The 20,189-nt window shown below is 40.6% G+C and overlaps 1 protein-coding gene across 1 annotated transcript; it reads left to right on the top strand.

Moving 5' to 3' along the window:
• Positions 1-584: 584 nt before the first annotated feature.
• Positions 585-8,636, top strand: LOC137282430 (monocarboxylate transporter 9-like). The gene is made up of 6 exons (XM_067814180.1): positions 585-888; positions 2,379-2,573; positions 3,428-3,571; positions 4,424-5,329; positions 6,635-6,800; positions 7,040-8,636. Exons 2-6 carry the CDS (start codon positions 2,399-2,401, stop codon positions 7,062-7,064), a joined length of 1,416 nt encoding a protein of 471 aa, XP_067670281.1. The 5' UTR covers positions 585-888; positions 2,379-2,398; the 3' UTR covers positions 7,065-8,636.
• The last annotated feature ends 11,553 nt before the right edge of the window (positions 8,637-20,189 follow it).

Here is a 20,189-nt window from a genome sequence, read left to right as displayed (position 1 = left end):
CATACTGAAAGTGATCAGATTGATAGTAGTAAAACTATCCATGATTAACTTTGAGATGTTGTGGGGCAGCAATCCAAATGTCTAGAACATGCTCACAGACCCCATCATATAAAATGGCCTATGAAAAAAGACTGATACCATAATCTAAGAGTGTTACAGGCCTTTTCATGAGCCAAAGACATCATACTAACTGAAAACAGTGACAAACCAAATCAGTACTTGGGAGGCTACATCAGATTTTTCACCTGCCTCCTCCTGGACTAATTAGACCTAAATATGTTTGTGTCAACCTGTGTATGTGAGATTTACCCTGATTAGAGAACAATAGACAGACAAATCTATGAGCTGTGCACTCTATCTATATATGTTATAAATCGTAATAATGCTTTATTCTCAGAAGAAGCCAATGTGAAAGATCCACACGCGACTGTTGTGTTAAGAATGATCTGGAATAGATATCTTTTGTTGACATTTTCTAAAGTGTTCAGAGTTCAGCGCAACAGACGCACGGTCTGAACAGGTGGCTACAATGATCGTCACCAATCAATATCAATGCAACAGGTAAAATACGTGAGCGTGTTTCTATTTATAGCCATGATCTGACCCATTTTAGAAGGAAAATATCATCTCAACGGCCGGGTTTGCTTTGTATAAGGAATTTGGTGACATCAGCCGAAATGCGTGATGACGCAGTGCCCATTATAGAAAGACTCAAAGATCTCAACATGAAGCAGTGTTAAAAATACACCATAACTGTTTACACCTTGCGCCTTGTTATGTAACACTGAAGACGCTGCGAGACATTACCTGGTGTACTAATCTCAGGTAAACTAGTGACTCACCGATGTGATCAGGGACTCGCCTGTCCAGGAAGGAAAGCTCCGGAGTGTGAGTATATAATACTGTTGATAGATCAGAACTAATACACCTTTAAATCTTAAGCTATGTATCATAATAATATTAATTAAACGTGAGACTGAGATCGAATGGTCATTTTGGGTAAATCCACCAAGGGCGTCTCTGTACTGTCTGCTGCAACAAGGCAAAACATGCCAATGAGCTAAAATGTGTCCGACCTGTGTCTCAGAGGCAATAATGAAGCATATACTGTACTGGTAGTGGTTAAGCAAGTTGCACACCTTTTGGGGAAATCATTTCAAAACACATTCACATTTGCACGTGTCCGTATGTGTCTGTTCATATTCATATATCTGGGTAATTATGTCTGTCATCGAATGTCTTTTTTCATACACTTCTTTGTCATACACTTTAAAAAGTATTCACGTAAAATGTGTACGAAATAATCTCAGTATTCAGTTAGTGTACACTGGTGACACTGACGCGGAAGTGATTTGAGACGAATATGCCCGTGGCTGTATTAATCATACTGTGAAGGAGAGTCGGGTTGCCACAGACTTGTCGTGTTACCACAGCTAGGGATAAAACTCACTGATCGAAACTGTAAGGCATAAGTGAGTGAGCTTAGCTTTACGCCATCACTCAGTAATATTCCAGCTTTATGACGGCGGTCTTTAAATGATCGAATCTGGACAATCCAGTGATCAACAGCGTCGATCTGCGCAACTGGGAACCGATGACATGTGTCAACCAAGTCAACGAGCCTGACCACCCGATCCCATTAGTCGTCCCTTACCACAAGCATGGGTTACTGAAGATCAATTCTAACCCTGATCTTCACGGGTGGTAAAGGATAAGTTGTTTGATAAACCGAATAGAACCAGAAACAAAACTCCACTTTCAGCGACAATTCGAGGAATCAATCGTCCTAGCTTTTCAGAAACATCGTGTTAGTTCTTGATTATTTGAGATGTTGCGTCTTAAAGTAAATATCGATCTCAGCAATACTCCACCTTAAGCGCTGATCTAGTCTCACGCCACACATGACAAGGATATGTATCACAGTCACGTGAGGGCAATCAGTTACAGTGAGTGAGTGAGTGAGTGAGTGAGTGAGTGAGTGAGTGAGTGAGTGAGTGAGTGAGTGAGTGAGTTTAACGTTATTCCTACGTTTTACAACAGGAAAGTAAATCCCCAAGTAAATGCGGATCTGGGACATTTATCGCTTTAACACTCGAGGACGAGTATCATAAACCGTACAACGATAAATCGGGCGACACGTGAACACATAAAATTTACCAGAATTATAAGACCCAGACAACTATGCTCTTGAAAAATATTGTGAGGTGTTTTAACAATCCCTTAGAATGACAGAGCTTAAATTTTTAATTGCGAAACATGAACTCACAGTACGGGGTGTAAAGGCCGTATTCACTCTCTTTTGGAACAAAGGTGTTGCTACCAGATTAAACGACTGTCAGATAGTACGATTAGTAAAATGTCAGTGGGTTTGGTTTCAGAGACCGACATCGTTTATGCGATGGGAAAACAACTGCATAGCATCCTCATGGCCGCCGTGGCGTCACTGTTAGGGTTCCTTATATCAAGCATTGAAACAACCGTTCACCACAGTGCGGACATCCTCGAGCTGGAGTTTGGTCGCAGCGTGGTGCCATGGGTTCCAGTCGCCATGGTAACGTCTTTTGGAATAGCAGGTATGTGCAGAGTGTCTGTCTGCGAGAGTCTGTCACGTGCCATTTGCCTCACAACTTTCGATAGGTTTCGAAACACTGTGTTGTGAGACACATCGTACCTGAAATGTTCACCATAAAAACGCACCGTTTTATTGTCGAAAGTGTTCTGTGATGTGTTCTGGTTATCCTCATCATCACAGCAGTTCACAGATACGTCACATTTGTTCCGTCATCCGGCCTACTACAAACATATATTATCCTCTCTCAAACATACATGTCATTTTATGACTGGCTGAGCGCACTTCTTATTTTCAATATACCCTTCTTACATTTTCTGTTACGAGCCAAGAAGGCCGAATTCATTTGGTACTTTGTGTTAGCAAATTTTGTTCATCTCGAATAATTGAGTCACGTATGATATACGGAACTTACCGATGTGTTGCGAATGCAAATCTGTTAAGGGTGATAACTCTGAATTTGTTTTTTTCGTCGTCTATTAGGTTCTATGTGACGTATGTCATCTGAAAAACTACAACTGGCTAATAGCCGAGCTCCGGTAGTCCTCATTATTATTCAAGACCCATATGTCAAACAGTTCACCGATGTTTTCAGTAAGATAAATACGTTGTTCACTGGTGTGTCAGTTGATTTATGTCTGTTTATGACCCCCTTGTGACCAATGACCAGCTTATAATGTAACCCTCCACACAAACGTTTCCGTCATACCTGTGCTTTTTTCATTGTTGTTTGTTTGTTTGGTACGACCGCAACAAGCCCGGATACTATCAGTCAGTTTAACACACTCGTGCATGCACCGCCCTTTGCCTAGTGTTCCATCAAGTTATGCAAATATAACGTTACTTTGATTCCTTCAGCCCTACCATGCGGTGTGATTGCTACCGTGCAGGGAGCCAGACTGGTCAGCCTGACTGGAGGGGTCGTGGTCACTCTGGGCATGCTCATTACCGCCTTTGCCCAGTCAGAGATCCATGTACTTATCACCTACGGGATCATTATGGGTATGTCAGTTTTCAAGCAAATAAATCTCCAGCAAAAAATATACAGTCGTTAAACAATAAGTTATAAACATAGTATCCACATTGTAACACATTGTAGCACATTGTAACACAGCTATTTACAAATTAATATTTTTAAGAAACTTAAGTCGCAAATGAATTCGCATATCAGTTAAAGTTGATCACGGCGAATCCTTGAATGGATGGCCTTGCTTGGCAGCTTGACTCCTGAAGGTTTCTAGGACTTGTGTCCTGTCCCACAACAGGAATCAGCTAGGGTAAGTCATACGACTAGCTTCCTACAGGCATCTTGGATTCTGGGGCAATAATGTCTTTTATGATGTTTGCCCCGATACCATGCCTGTCCAGAGTGGTGTTCATCGCTACATATGTGACCTCGGTTCCTTTCCTTAAAGAGATCGTAGCGCTATGGCTGCTGTAAGTCTATGTTGATTCAATTCAATTCAATTTACTACTCAAAACACCACCAACGGCGGTGCAGGAGGATGTAAATAGATATAAATATATCTAAATGTTTAAATGTGAAGATGGCAGATAAAAGCAGAAAGGAACCCAAAGTTAAAGTATGGGAGTTACGACTGTCGTAGCCCTACGAATGCTTAGGGGAACGAGGCCCCGTGCTGGGACGAACTGTTTGAACATGAAAGGATGGTTCCATGTCATTCAATGCTGTGGTCAAGTAATGGTTAAGGCGTGTGTAGATGGTTACGTTTAACCTGGATGCACATAGGTACTAGTCACAATTTCAGTTCAACAAATGCACACACCTACTGGAATGCTGTGAATACGATACTTATACCTCTGTAACCTTAATATACAACTTGTTTCACACAGGTATCGGGTGCTCCCTTGTCTATATAGGAATCTACGAGTCGGTTCAGATACAGTTCACAACAAACAGAAACATTGTGTACGGAATCCTTGGATGCATTAGCTTCCTTGGATACTTCACGCATCCCCTGATACAGAACATGATCGACATGTACCACTGGCGGGGGACGCTGCTCATCTGCACGGGGATACTGATGAACATCCTACCCCTCTCCTGCCTCCTTCCTGGACCTAGTGACCGAAGTGATGCTCCTCAACCAAGCTCGACACAAGAGCGCCTCATCAGTGACATGAACCAGAGGCCAACAGTTGGTACTGCTTTGATTAAAAGGCCCAACGGGATCCGACTCTCGGCCAGACGGGACTCGGAAGATTTACAAACTTTGTGGAACGAGACAAACCATGAACGACACGTATTCATGAAAAGAAGCAGGATTCTAGCAGTGATGAAGATTTGGAGAAAGACAGGTTTCTACGCCCTCTTATTTGCCATCATTCTGTATGGGTATGGTGTGTCTGTGATCCGCGGCCATATCCAACAATACGTCCACGAGAGAAGCTTTGAGGCTAGCCCTGGTTCTGAAGTACTGACGATTGTGTTTGGCGTGAGTGTTTGCGTCCTGACTCTATTACAAGGAGGTATTACCAACTATTTGCTCGATCCTGTGTATTGGTACGTGATACTTGCTACGGTCGGAGGGCTGTTAACATTCGTGCTCATCATTCCCTTGCCTCTAGGTATAATATTCGTTTATACGGCGCTGTTGGGAATGAGCTTTGCGGGAACAGGAAGGGAGATAACTGCATCCATCCTCATCAACCTTGCAGGAGAAGACAACTTTGCCTTCCCTTTCGGAACATGTGTATTTGTGTCAACATTAGCTATGTGTCTAGGTTCACCGTCGGCAGGTACGTGTATTAAAAATATTTCAAATCCAGTATGTTAGCTATATAACGACATATACACGGGACGAAGGTTTATTTTTGGTTGACCCCTGGCAGTTATAACGATTAGAATTAAAATAAGAATCGTGACCACGATCAAGATATTCAGCAAACTCCCTCCAAAACAAAAATGCATTACTTGTTTTGTTTAATATAGCCTTATCTGACTTTGTCAGTGGATAATTAAGAATACTGATGTCAAACAATCTATTGTAATTCTCACAAATATACCTAATGTTTATGGCTGAAGACAGCAATGTCTGGTCTCCTTATGAACGTCAACTTGCATTCGTTTTTATGATGGAGGGTAATTATGCGCCACTGAGTGTCGTTTGCTAACGTCCATTAACTATGACATGTTTTCTTGACCTTTACTAGTCTTTATAACCGCCAACACAAAGTCGGTCACGATGCAGTCATGTAGATTCACCCAACCCCCTCTTGAACTCCACTGTTCAGTTATTATGTCAATTATTCTCAGCTGTAGGATAGTCGTGGCGAGCTAGTTTACTCTTCAATAAAGTGCAGTGAGACCCCACAAGGACAGGCGTGGTATATTGAGATACATATCAACAAGCAGGTCGCTCTCAGTCGATTCCGCCCCCCAGTGTGCACTGTACACAACGGCTGTTGCAATAGACACCGTGAAGAGCTTATCATGCTATTGCAAGTGGTAAATTACAGACGTGGCTGGGCATGTCCAAACTTAAATAGATCCTACATAAGCACACAGGTGTGGCATGCCGCCGAGATCGCGTGCACTGTACATTAGTACGAACTGTATGTGATGAGTTCTGTTTCTCGAGTCGCCCCAATCCAGGTACATCTTGTCAGTATTTAAATAGTTTGGTCAGGGCCAGACTGTCCAGTGACTAACATCGATGTATGTCATAAAAACAATAACCACCAATGACGAGTAATGACAGATTATTTAATTATGTTGATTATGTTTTTGCGTAATCATTATCACTCGAGAAAGACAATCTGCCTTTCATTGTCACTCGTTGGTCTAATCATAAATTCATATTGTAGTCAGGTCCAACACTTAAACCAAACATATGAAAGTGTATCATTGACTTTAGATGTAAATGAAGTACAAAGCATTGAATCCAGACATTAGTATGTGGGTTCGGGCAAATAATGCAACACTGACTCCCTTTGACAGCTTTTCAGCAAACTATGAATTTATTCATAACAACAAGATATGTTGCACAACAAGATGCTAAGAACCATCTTCATCTCTACAGCCTCTGCATTTGGATGTTTCAGGGTGGGTTCTGCAAAAGGCACATTCCTACAAGCCTGTGTTTGCAATTGCTGCAGTTGCCATGGCGATGGCGGCCATCATCGTTTTCCTGTTACAGAAGAAACTGAAGAGGACTTCCCTTCAGCTGGAGAGATCACGTAGTCGCGCCTTCTCTGACGATGAATCTGGGTAGGTCTATTCCTTTGTATATGTAGATCATAACGAATATAACTAAAATATTTCATAGAGATCATTAGTGTGTTCAGACCCTCTCAAATGTATGTGTTAAATGGTATATGTCACATGTCACAACATAACGTTATATCATGTGATGTTTTATCAAGGTTTCAGCGTTCTGTGTAATAAATGGTACATGTCACATGTCACAACATCAAGTGATATCATGTGATGTTATATTATGGTTTCAGCGTAGTGCTTGTTACGTCACTCTGAAGAACTTTCGCCTTGATGCTAAGATCCGTCTTCTGGTGCTAAAATCAGCCACATCCTGCCACAAGATCCGTCCGAAACTTGGTTCACTTGGTACCTAAACACAGTAATGACTGTGATTAGTAAACAGGAACTCTGCTATCTAGAACGTTGAGAAACCATCAGGCTGTGTGTGTTCCTCCAATGAAGCAAATCTAACGCGGTGCAGATAGCTTGGATGCTTGCACAATTGGTCAGTGTAAGCGTCCTCAAGGATCACTTGATATCAAAAGCTTTTACATGGATGTTCAGACAGGAGGACAGAGCTGTAATTCTATTACGGCTCCACAATCATATGTTTGGACATTGTACCAACTGTGTACCAGTTGTAATGAGTTTCTTCTCCACCGCAGACACGAAATGTTACAGTGACAAGCTGTAAAGACAATAGTTAGAGTGCATACGAAACAGCTATTTGCTATGTATCTGTGTTTTGTATCATGTGTAGTTATGTCATATGTTGTATTTCATTTGACCTGTTATTTGAGCTGTCAGTCGTTCACTATCATATCATTTTAGGACAGAAACCATAATTCGTTCAGCTCAAAAGCGTACCAATGAATTGCAGTCTAACTCGAAAACCAATAAACATAAAATACTCAATGAAACGCTTAACGTAATCAAAACATCATACCAACTCTGTGAGGTTTTTACAGAATTTATGTCGTGAAATTAAAAATGTTGACACATTACAATATTAACACAGTTCACTATTTGTCAAGAGTGGGGAGTGCAAAGACAGGAACAGCCAGGTGTGCGAGGAAGGACAGTGACGGCACAGTACAGGATGATGAATACATAACTTTGTCGGCACTTGTACATGTGCTTCTCGAACATAAGGCTGTCCTTTCCTCTGCACCCCTCCACTGTAACAAATAATGAACAGTGTCAATATTTTAATGATAGTTTTTAGTTTACGACAAAATCTGCCAACGCCTTACAGGGTGTGTGATATTTTCATTATGATCAGCGTACCATTGAGTGTTTTATGTTTATTACTTGTCGAGCAAGGCTGCAATACATCAGTACATTCTTGAGCCAAACGTCTCACAGTCTCTGATCCATGTTATTTTCCATTCTACCCAACCCTATCTGTATTCTAAAAGCCCTAAATGAAGCAAGTCTAGCTTACCCACTCTCTGACTTCATTGCTTGAGCTTCTTTTCAAACAAAATAGACCTATTTTTTTATCAAAATGACATACATTCATATACTGGGTCAGCTTATTTAGTAACGAACCTCATCTAGTCTGTAACAGATCACAGATCAAACCATATACAAACGTAACACTCGATGGATCTGAAATTGTCATTCTGCAAGTAACGGCAAAACAGCAAATATGACGGAATGATGTACATTTTATAGACGTCGTATCTAGCATTTGACAACATACATGATCAACTGTACTGTGTTACTTACTATACACTGTATATGTGACAGTTTGTAGATGATTTAGATGTTCTTAGCACGGAACAATTGTACATACCGTTTGGGAAATGTTTTGTTTGTTAATACAACATGGATGTTTGATATTTTGATTTGATTTTGTTTGTTTGTTGTTTAAAGCCGCACTCATCAATAGTAAAGCCATATGGCGGCGGTCTGTAAATAATCACGGCTGGACCAGACAGTCCAGTGATCAACATAATGAGCATCGTTCTACACAACTGGGATACGCTGGGGTGTGTCCCGATCCCGCCAAGTCGCTTCTTACAACAAACCTAGGTTGATTAAGGGCCAATATTCACGGGTCCTTGATATTTTAAAGGTACCTTGATATAGTAATATACAAGGTAAACGTTTCTATTTTGTTTGCTTGGACAATAACCATGTTGTGGTATTCTGTCTTCACATTTTAACGTGTATTGATATATTGATACAACTCGGCACATCTTGTTTAAGTAGGTAATATCCCTTTATCTAACCTAAATATCTTTCATCCATTATAATAGACGTCAAATTACGGGGTTTACGGTGTAAGATTTTAATGAGAATGTTTGGAGATGACATTGTACATTACACAAACATTTTCGTGTGTCTTGCTAGGTTCAAGGTGCCTGATGGATACACAGGATGTCAGCCCTTTAAAGGACAGTGACAATGACGAATCTACACATATTAATAGGATACGGTCCTGTTCATGTATTTTAAAAGGTACGTGCTATTTGCATATCAGTCCATCTGAGAATACAACATCGACAATATCACAGTACATCAGTTTTACCAAGGGTCACGTCATTATCGCCAATACCGTGGATGGTCTGTTCTCTGACCCGTCCCTGGCAGTGTTGGTAACACCATCGTCCGCATTGAAACAGCTCCATGCAGTGCTCAAAACGACGCACACACATTCTCTCACAGTACTGTCTCCCGTCGCATGACCCGAAAATGATCAGACACCAAGCAATGGCAACAGCTGACAACATGACTTGGGCTGTCTGAAAAAAATAAAATAACTCGTAATATTTCTCACTATATAGATATGAAGCACTTATGAACTGGACTTTCAAACATCAACGGTAAGGCAAAGGTCAGTTTGACTAATTACATTGACCACTAGATTGTCTGGTCCAATTGTCATTAGTTGACCGATTAGGCTGGAATATTGTCGAGTGATGCAATAGTCAGCACGAACTTACATATGAGTGATACTACTTGGGTTACATATGGCTTAGAGTCATATTGATTATGAGCTGTTGCTTATATATGGTTTGAAAGTAGATGGTAAGGATATCCAATGTTCAACTCCTTATGTTACATCAAAACTCAAATCATTAGGTTTACTTTTCGGATCTACAAATATAGTTGTAGCCGATCGGGCACCTGAACTGTGTCCACCTTTACCTATTACGTATACATCGTCTCTTAGACGTCGAGTCTAGACCAACAGGACCCCTCGACCAAAAGCCCCTCTAGACAGAAACCTCTCGAAATATAACCAACAGTCTCTCACCTAGAGTTTGCGTTAGGGCCCTGAGTCCTCACTTTAGTTTAAACATATTTTATTCACAATGTGAAAAGGATTGGGGACAAGGTTTTTCAACTTATAAAACCCCTCTCCAAAGATATTTACAATCACTAATTACATCACAAGATATTATTAGAAACAGAGAAAGATTGAAGGATAACAGAGTGAAATGTTATGATACAAAGGGTGTATAGAGAGAAGACTACTGGAATTAAGATTTTCATACGTGTTGATGCACATTTTTTAATATGATTTCATTTTTAAGAACCCTCACTTCATGCATTAATAAGGAAATAAGATTAAAGACAAGAAATTATTCATGGCATGAACATTTTCTTACTTCATAATATGACCTTTCATTACATATATTTTTATATGCGATTAGCAAATATATTAGTGAATAAGAAATATATTACACAAAAAATGGCAACAAATCAACAAAAAATTATTAATGACATGACAAACTGTATCACACTTAAAATAATTGATAAAACATATGAGAAAACTTCATCATACTTGATGAAATATATTATACTTTTTCCAACTTAAAATACCGTATGAAATATATATGAGCAGTGTGAAATGTTCATTCTTCTATAAAAGACAAAAATTGAGGGGCTTTTGACAGAGGTGCCCAGATTAGCGAGAGTTTTTGTAGAGAGGGGTTTGTGGTTGTGGGAGTTTTTTCAGAGGGTCTTTTGGCTGCTACCCAGAACATCATGGTCGTTATATTCGAAGTCAGTATAATTGAAATACTGGTTTTAATCGACACCGTGTTGACAAGTTTGCATACCAGTGACACCATTCAAGGTCTAAAACATGACCGCCTTATTACATCGGTCTGTCCCTTCAGTCAGTTTGGACACTGTATCAGGGACATTCACAAACAATACTGGTTACCATATTTGGAGGATGCATTGTTGTACAAACATGACAAGACAGCTTTTTTGGTTTATGCATGACGCACTGCCATGGCTAATGAATTTGTCACCAGTGATCATATTTGGTGTATACATGTTGCCCTAACATGGTCAAGGAAACTGCTTGGTGCATATTGCACTAACGTCACCAGTGAACGTAATCGGAGTATGCATGTTCCACTTACATGACCCTGAGTGATCGTGTTTAGTGTATGCTTGTTCCACTTACATGACCCTGAGTGGTCGTGTTTAGTGTATGCATGTTCCACTTACATGACCCTGAGTGGTCGTGTTTAGTGTATGCATGTTCCACTTACATGACCCTGAGTGGTCGTGTTTAGTGTATTCATGTTGCACTATAGTGACCAATGGACGTATTAAAAGAATGCATGGTAACTATGCATAAACATTGTTGTACATAATCCATGCATATTGTAATCCAAAATGCATTTACTAGGAAACAAAACAAATTGTTTCAGTTAAGAATGAATAAACTTACCTGTTGGTTGAAGAATTTGCTGTTTTTCGAACTGGATGGTGACGATCCATCCTTTTTTATACGCGCCAAAGTGACGCCGCCTCGCTGATGTCAGTGTCTCGTCAGTGATTGTCATTTGTCAGGGTATAACATGAACAATTTGGCTTTGTGCATGAAAACCTGCCGTGTAGCGACTATCAGTCATGCTAGGTTAACCAGGTTCCAGCGTGTGGAGTGACCACTCATTACTGACATTTTGGTCATTTTGAGAAGGCGTGTGCAGCAACAGGGGTCATGTCAGCATAACATATTCCTCATTGGTTGTAATTACATATCATGTTATGCTGATGATCACGAGTCAGTCTGAACGTTTTAAGCGGGGTGATTAAATTAAAGAGCATGTGAAAAATCACAGCCTAAAGGTTCTAGCTTCAGATTTGGTTACACCTCCTTCAAATAGTTGACCTACAATTTCGAATGAATAACTTTAAACAATAGACATTGCGGAGCTAACGTGCAGTGATATCGATGTGGCCTGTGGTGAGGTGAAGTTTGAGGTGAGGCGAGACGAGATGAGTTGAGCTGCAGTGAGGTGTAGTGAAGTGAGCTCAGATAACCGAGATGAAGTAAATACAGCAAGGTCAGGTGAGGCGAGGCGAGCCGAGAAGAGGTGAGCTGAAATCCAGTGAAGTATGGTGAGAAGAGGCGAGGCGAGTTGTAGAGGGGTGTGGTAAGGCATGGTGAGGTTAAATGGAGCTAACAGCACTTGGAAGAGGAACCTCACGATCCTGAGTTGTGGCTATTTTCACTGATTAATTTTATGTGCAGAAGCTAAACAAACGTCCACAGCCAACCACAACGAAGAGTCCTTCTACAGTCCGAGCCACGGTTTATCTACGTCTGGCAAATATCTCCTGAAGGCTCATAGCATTCGTCACCTCTCGCCCCTTTGTTTTAACTCCAAGAAGACGCATCCCCTGCCCCTACGTTTTTCTCCTTCGTTTCGGTGCGTCAAGGTGGGTTAATTATTTGAAATGAATATGCAAAAACAAAAACAGCAATACAATGTATGGGTACTTCGGTAGTAAGTAACACTGGAATCAAACAGAGTTATCGTTCGTTTGAAGTAGTTCTAATGCCCCTACGCCAATATGAAATCCTTCGAGAGAGACATGAGTCGGTATTCACCTTGTCCCGAAATAACACGGGTTGGTCGCCAATGGGTTCGCAGTGAGGCGTGGGAACGTGAATTCTTCTACCGTTTCTTGGCGATCGGGGTTCAAAAGCCCGACCTCGGGCTGGCCAAGCGGACGTTTAAGTCGCTGGACCACAAACAGAATTTTTGATCAAATCACAAAGATACTTTACGAATTGGTTATTATACATTTTACAGAAAAGGCTTAGTTTTTTCACAATGCTTTCTATATTGCTAGGCGTACAGAGAGTGTGTATGCTTTAGGGGCCGTTCATAATTAATAGCAAGGGTGATGATTTTATGGAGAAGCTTGTACAACGTGAATGACCCCTAAAATTTACGTACAAAGTAATTAGTGTCCACTCCCCCACCCCCCTTTGAATATCATTTACAAAAATCAATGACTCCCACCCCCTTCCCATAATTTTTCAGCACATTTTAATGATTTTTATGTACAAAATTGCTGCCTTCCCCAGTACATGTGTACACAATTGATGTCCCCTCCACCATCTCCCCTGAACAAAATGGGTCCCCCAACCCTACCCCTCCCCCATAATTGATCAACTGTCCGTTACACATATCCTACACGATATCCGCGTCTTGGCGCGTCATGACCGCTTCATGACAACCCAGCGTGACCGTAAATCATTGTCAGCATGGACCGGAACACGTGGTGGTGATACGTCGCCATTATCTGCAACAACGGGAAAATGACAGCAATCATCTTGTCTAAATCATTAAAATAGATCTGTTTTCAATCCACAAGTATACGCTGACTCTCTATTATCGACGGCTCTTTATCATCACTGTTGAAAAATTTCATTTATTTCGTTGGAGTGTCTAACCGAAGAAATAATAATATTTGCGGTGACTTCTTGTAAAATTGTAAATTTGAAACTAGTACGACTCCTACCGCCATTGCATCCTGCAAAATCAAAACTTACTTCCACAAGAGTAATCCTGCGGCAACTGCAAGGTCACTTGCATATTTTCCGTCTTAAACTTATAACAGGAAGTGACGTATAGACGCAAACGGCAGCAAATTGTATGGCATGTTTTAAGACGGCAAAAAGACGGCAAAAGTTATGTTTGGAAGTTTTAGATGTTTTGGTTAAAAACATTACTATTTTTAATGAACTTCCTGAATGATTTTTAAGATAAAAACTATTTTGAGTCGTCACTTGTCTTCAGTGTCATTTACTTGATATGAAAGAGTTGCTTCAAATTCCAAGTCAAACCAGCAATCGGGAATCTCGCGATCGTATTGAGCGAGTCACGATTATGTATCTCATTATTTGTAAACAGAAATGAAGATTAAACATTAATCAACTGATAATATATATAAAATGCCAAATGTCAGTAGGCGTTCATAATCCCGACAGCATTAACTACCGCGATAATAGATGGCCCTACGATGCTTGTTAACCGTGGCTATTTAAACTATTATCTCCCCTGGAATTGTAGGAAGTGCGCAGGTGGTATTTTCTGAACTCTTCAACTTGGAGGCAAGGCTCCGGAATCATATTGCTCCTTGCAGTGGTCCCCGTACCTGTCGATCGTCTAGGCATCTGCGTGAGTATTTTCTTGGCTTCTACACTTAGAGGCAGAAAATAGGATTGAAATACCACATGTCCATTCTCAGTAACACAAACAATGAATTAGATCAGTGGTTCCAGTGTTACATACATATAATTGCACTCTGCATAATGGCCAATGTTAGACCCCATAATGTTAGACAACAAGCCGATCCTAAACATTGGGCCTTCTCCATTCAACCAGATTCAACCTTGTGTCGTTTATGTAATGTGCTACTGTTACCAGTTCAACTACATATACCATACATCTCGCTGTTGTATAGACACAATACTTATATGATTGTACCTCATCTGTCAGGTCAACACAATGAACGTTATTCTGTGATTTAGTTATGTATATTCTGTATCGTGCTATTTCTGAGACTTATGCTTTATCATGAACATAGATTTAGTGATTAGGTACACAGATAGTTGGGTAGTTAGAGATGGCACAATTCAGTATCACTCACTGTTCAGTATGTCGTGCTTGACTTCATCTTTCCTGCCAAACTAGCCTCTGAAATGAACATATTTTACTGAAAAAACGCTCCTAGTGTAAAAAGAATGATATACATGTAATGAAATGGAGCCCTGAGACTCTTCATTTTCAGAATCTAGCTTGCCACATTCTCTAGACTTGCGTGGGCTTCCTTGGATATATTTACTTCAGGACCAGTACGACAGACTAGGACACATCTTGAATTCTGTTAACTGAAGTGTAAAACCCTGACATTATATCAAACTTCTCTCCAAGTGTATTTCTGTAACCATGTCCTGCCCCAAGTATGTTTTCATTGTGACACCACAGAAGAGAGTTGAGAAGCAGGGCAGTATAAGTGTGACCTAAGTTGTTTAGACACAATAGTATCCCATCAATTGTAATAAGGGATATAATGAAATTTTATGCTGATGTATTAATATTTTGCAGAACTAGGCGAGTTAAATGTGGATGATCGTATCGCCACCCATATATCGGGATTCGTATTGCATCGCCCCTCATATATCCGGATACGTATCGTAATTCCACTCTTATGTCGTTGTACGTATCGCCAACCTTATATCGGTATACGTATTGCCTCGCTACCCTTATATCCGGATACGTATCGTAACTCCACTCTTTTGTCGTACATAATCGCCACGCTTATATTGGGATTCGTATCGTATCGCCACATTTATATCCGGATACGTATCGTACCTCCACTTTTATATCGGGATACGTATTGCAACGCCACCCTTATATCAGGATACGTATTGCATCGCCACCCTTATATCAGGATACGTATTGCATCGCCACCCTTATATCGGGATACGTATTGCATCGCCACCCTTATATCGGGATACGTATCGTGACTCCACTCTTATGTCGTTGTACGTATCGCCAACCTTACATGGGATTCGTATAGTAACGCCACATTTATATCGTACGTGATACGTATCGAATCGCAGCATCTGTGTACAATACTTTGGCCATTCATTGTCGTGACTAAGCCTTTAGCACTGTGATGTATCGTATCGCGGGTTGTATGCCAATACCAGCACTCGTTTATATACATTGTCATATTTCAACTCGGTTTGCGGTGTATGTATGTCACATTCAATAACTGCGCATGAACATATAACGTGCAATATTCTCTCCCGGTGTATCATGAGCTATACCATAAGTCATATCACCTTCTGTCTAACATATAGAAAGAAGACTTCTTATCTCCTGTACTGCTGTATAACAAAAGTATCTCCCACAACGTGTTTGCGGTGTATGTATGTCACATTCAATAACTGCGCATGAACATATAACGTGCAATATTCTCTCCCGGTGTATCATGAGCTATACCATAAGTCATACCACCTTCTGTCTAACATATAGAAAGAAGACTTCTTATCTCCTTCTGTACTGCTGTATAACAAAAGTATCTCCCACAACGTGTTTGCGGTGGTATATAACATTATCTAGATAAATATTCCAGATTGAAAATCTATGACTGCTCTCCTTCCTTCATACATTATCGAAAGTATGTTTCGAAATTTATGAACGCACAAAATACATTTTACTTCTCACATTGTAAAAGATGAATAATGCTAAAAAAGGAATTTGGACGCATACCATTACTTTCATGGTTACAGCTTAATGAGGCCTTATGCAACCAACTTCAAAATGTGTTGTTTTAAGTGGTCTGTCTTTCGGGAGGTCTGCCTCATGGGAAGACACCTTTCGGGAGGTCTGCCTCATGGGTAGACACCACTGTAATAATTACTGTGATATTCAGTGTAGGTTCTGACAACCATACATTCAAATTGCTAGAATTGGCAATCCACGGTATCTTGCCCTTACTATCCCTACGTACTTTTTTGGCGTTCACGGTCGCCATTACTCCTGAGTTCCCGGCATTTTATGTGGAATATATATTATGTTATACCCGCAGGATGAAGACCTTCCTGATCCTAACGTCACTGTTTGTGCTCATGACGACACATGCTTCTGGAGTTCCACTGCACTTCAATGGCTACGAAGTGTGTGAGTCTCAGTGCATGAGCAGCTACGACATCTGCATCAGTGTCGGCGGATGTGACGACATCGTCGACTATTCGCTACGCTACGCCTGCCAGCAGCCCTGCTTCAGTGACGGCGAAACATGTCTGGGGAAATGTGGACAGGAACATCTATAACCCACGACCTCCCGACATACTACAGAACTCTCCGCGCATGTGCAACACATGCAGCAACATCCTGTTCACAACATTTGATAAGTGCCGCTGTTGCGCGATTTGGACCTGTTTATTTTGTGCAATGAATTTATCAATGAGGACATAAGTAATGCAGTACTCTATGTAAACGTTGCATGTTAAGCTGGTATTTCTATGAACTGTAATTGGGTTTCAATTCACAGTTTGAACAGAAGGAAACGGATGTTTTCGTTTTCAGCGTGGGTCAGCGCGCCCGAATGCACCCGCCGCTATGACTACATGCAATTGGGTTGAAAAATTCCGCGCATTTCATGGTTATAGCAGGCGACAGTGTTAGTGAGTTGAACACTGCGAGTTGGGTGGATAATTATTGAGGGACAAAGACGTCCGTACGAAGTATCAGCCAAGGGGGTTAAAGTTAGTATTCAGAAATAGCTTCCATTATCGGGAAGACATTACACGGAAGTCTTAGCATTCACATTATCGGTGAATGTGCAGTGTAGCGATTTTTCATTGATTTTACTGTTTTGTTTCAGTTTGGGTGTATTAAATGTTCAGACATAATTCTTTTGACTTTTCGTTTATTTTATGAATGGGGGATTAGAACTGTCTCATTTCCCCAGTTCACGGAAACTCACACCCACTGCGTCCACAAAAGAGAAACGTCATGCGTGCAATATATTCACCAAACACTTCTTTGTTTACCCACGGGCGGCTATGTCTGCAATATTTTCGTCACCAGTCATTCCGGCCTATTTCCCTAATCCCCACTACATGTCACTGTTGTATGCTCTGTGAGTACATTAGCCCTCGGATACTGCACTAGATATTCATTCATTCTTGTCCCAACCCAAAATACGTATCGTTTGCTCACTAAATCTATACTTGATAGTTATTGAATAACCTTCCAGGTACAACATACACTAAAATAAGCAGAATAATATTCTTCCTGATTTTCCGACATATATCGTGAGCTGACTTGCAACACTTCTAGAACACGCATATCAATAACTACAGTTGAGATGGTGTGTCTCAGTGATGGAGGAGTTACCGCCCTTATATACACAAAAGGCATGTGCACTGAAGGCCGCCTGCGACCTCGTTTTCCGTCACCAGTCAGAGAGAACGTGGCTTATAAGAGGCTCAGACTTAGCATACGGTCAAGCGAGGATTGAGTCATTACTTGTAATCGGACGCAGGTCACGTCATGATGGCATTAAATAACTCGTAATAGGGTTAAGTACACAAATTATGAAATAGACACATGGTCCTGAAACCTCTCTACCTAACAGGATCTGAAATCTGCTATTTTCTGTAGGATCGCGGAAAAAGTTGTTTAAGAAACCATCGTGCGATGTTGTGTTATTTTCATAACAACATCATCACAAACATCTGGTGGAACGGCGATAGCTGGTGGAACAGCGGAAGCTGTTTCCTGACAGGTGGTTTGCCATCTCCCTAGGCTGTAGCAACAAAGAAACCCACTTTAAACGAGTGCCGTGGCTGATCTACCAGAGTAGACTAACAGCTAGTCTCTGAAATGAACATATTTTACTGAAAAAACGTTCATAGTAAAAAAAAAAATATAATGAAAAGGAACCCTGAGACTTTCTTCATTCTTGAAGCTATGGAAATCTAGACTTGCCACATTTTCTAGACTTGCTTGGGCTTTCTTGGATATTTATACTTGAGGGTCTGTACGACAGAGTTGCTCCTCCTCTGTAATGCTGTAGCTACCCCTACCATCAACTTGACAGGTAAAACGGTGAAATATAACTTGTGCGAGACATGAGAACTGAAAAGTCTGTATGCCGGCCTTTGTTCAACTTTTGTATCGCGTTCTGGTCACTCACTGTCTTGTATTATCCCACAATCGTACAGGCCACAGTAGGTATACTTATATAATCACGAGACTGGTGTTAACGTAAGTTGTCACGGAAGTGTGGATTGATTAACGACCCGTCATGTTCTGGGTCTTCACCTACCTTTGTCTTTACAGACAAACAGTAGTGCTCACAAACACGAGAGCTGGTGCAGAGGGATGACTAGACATTAAATATAATGGAGAAGGTACAGAATATTACCTAGTATCATTTCTTTTCTGAGACAACATGCTTTACACAAATATTTACCTAAATTACGCAACTGTTCTACATTTCTGACACTTAAAAGTTGAATTGATGAATTGATGGACATCTGTAGAAATGTGGTTTCATGTACAATGTTTTAGAAGTAATATTATAGGGACATACTAGTATTAAATGGAACGCGTCTGCAATGTCGCCTTCATCACAAATAAACCAAATATTTTCTTTCTGTCATTTCCACATTACTGTATCTACCAGTTTCTACAGCTAAATTACGATAACATAGTCGACATTTACATAAATATTTCCTGAAGTGGGAATACTGCCAACTGCCTAGCCCTTTCTGCAGTGATAAAGCCCTAAATAATGCAAGTCTAGATTTCCCAAGGGGTTCGAGTTGTGAATCTAAGGTCTCCCTGGGGCTCGTTTCCAGTCAATATGGGTTAACTTGTTACTATCAAAATTGTGTGTGTGTGTGTGTGTGTGTGTGTGTGTGTGTGTGTGTGTGTGTGTGTGTGTGTGCGTGCGTGCGTGTATGCGTGTATGGATGGATGGATGGCTGTACGTTTGTATGGTTGTATGGTTGTTCAGATCAGAGACTAGAGAGAGAATGTCTAGGGATAGCTGTATATAGGCGATATCGCAGTGTGCAATTATCAATAATATTTCCATAAATTACATGTTTTTGATGAGTTGGATAAACTAAAACTCTCTTGAGACGCGTGGTCGAAAATTCGTCTCTTCACAACAGGTAGGTATGCAGGACACATCTCTTGTCGAAGCCATAATTCATTGACACCAATGTTAGATGATATATTCTTCACCTGATACGACCAGCTATTAACACCACTGGTCTCCACTTCCTCACAAACATTCATAACGATTTCGAAGCATGAGATCATTTGTGTGAAGCAGCAATACTTTACCATATTAAACTGTCTGTGATATATGAGAGGAAAACGACCTAATTCTGCATAACCTACAGAATTACATGTACATTTTAACTCCCAAAATCTCTAACAAATATCTAAGGGTAATCGTTCTATATTAACTGTTTTATGGGAGCCTACTGATATACTGGCAAAGCATGTATAACAATAAAAAACCGACACAAGAGTTTCAAGATTAAGAGAGAGAATGACTTTACATTATTATAGAGTGAAGAGAGGGCCTTTCTACTTTGAT

The sequence above is a fragment of the Haliotis asinina genome, chromosome 4 (genome assembly GCF_037392515.1).
Source record: "Haliotis asinina isolate JCU_RB_2024 chromosome 4, JCU_Hal_asi_v2, whole genome shotgun sequence".
Classification (NCBI taxonomy): Eukaryota; Metazoa; Mollusca; class Gastropoda; order Lepetellida; family Haliotidae; genus Haliotis; species Haliotis asinina.
This window is presented reverse-complemented; position numbering and strand designations above follow the sequence as displayed.

Coding starts and splice junctions, on each gene's coding strand:
- LOC137282430 (XM_067814180.1), top strand. CDS start 2,399: ATGGGAAAACAACTGCATAGCATCCTCATGGCCGCCGTGGCGTCACTG. Junction 3,572..4,423: donor CACCTACGGGATCATTATGG/GTATGTCAGTTT, acceptor TGTTTCACACAG/GTATCGGGTGCTCCCTTGTC. Junction 6,801..7,039: donor TTCTCTGACGATGAATCTGG/GTAGGTCTATTC, acceptor TTATGGTTTCAG/CGTAGTGCTTGTTACGTCAC.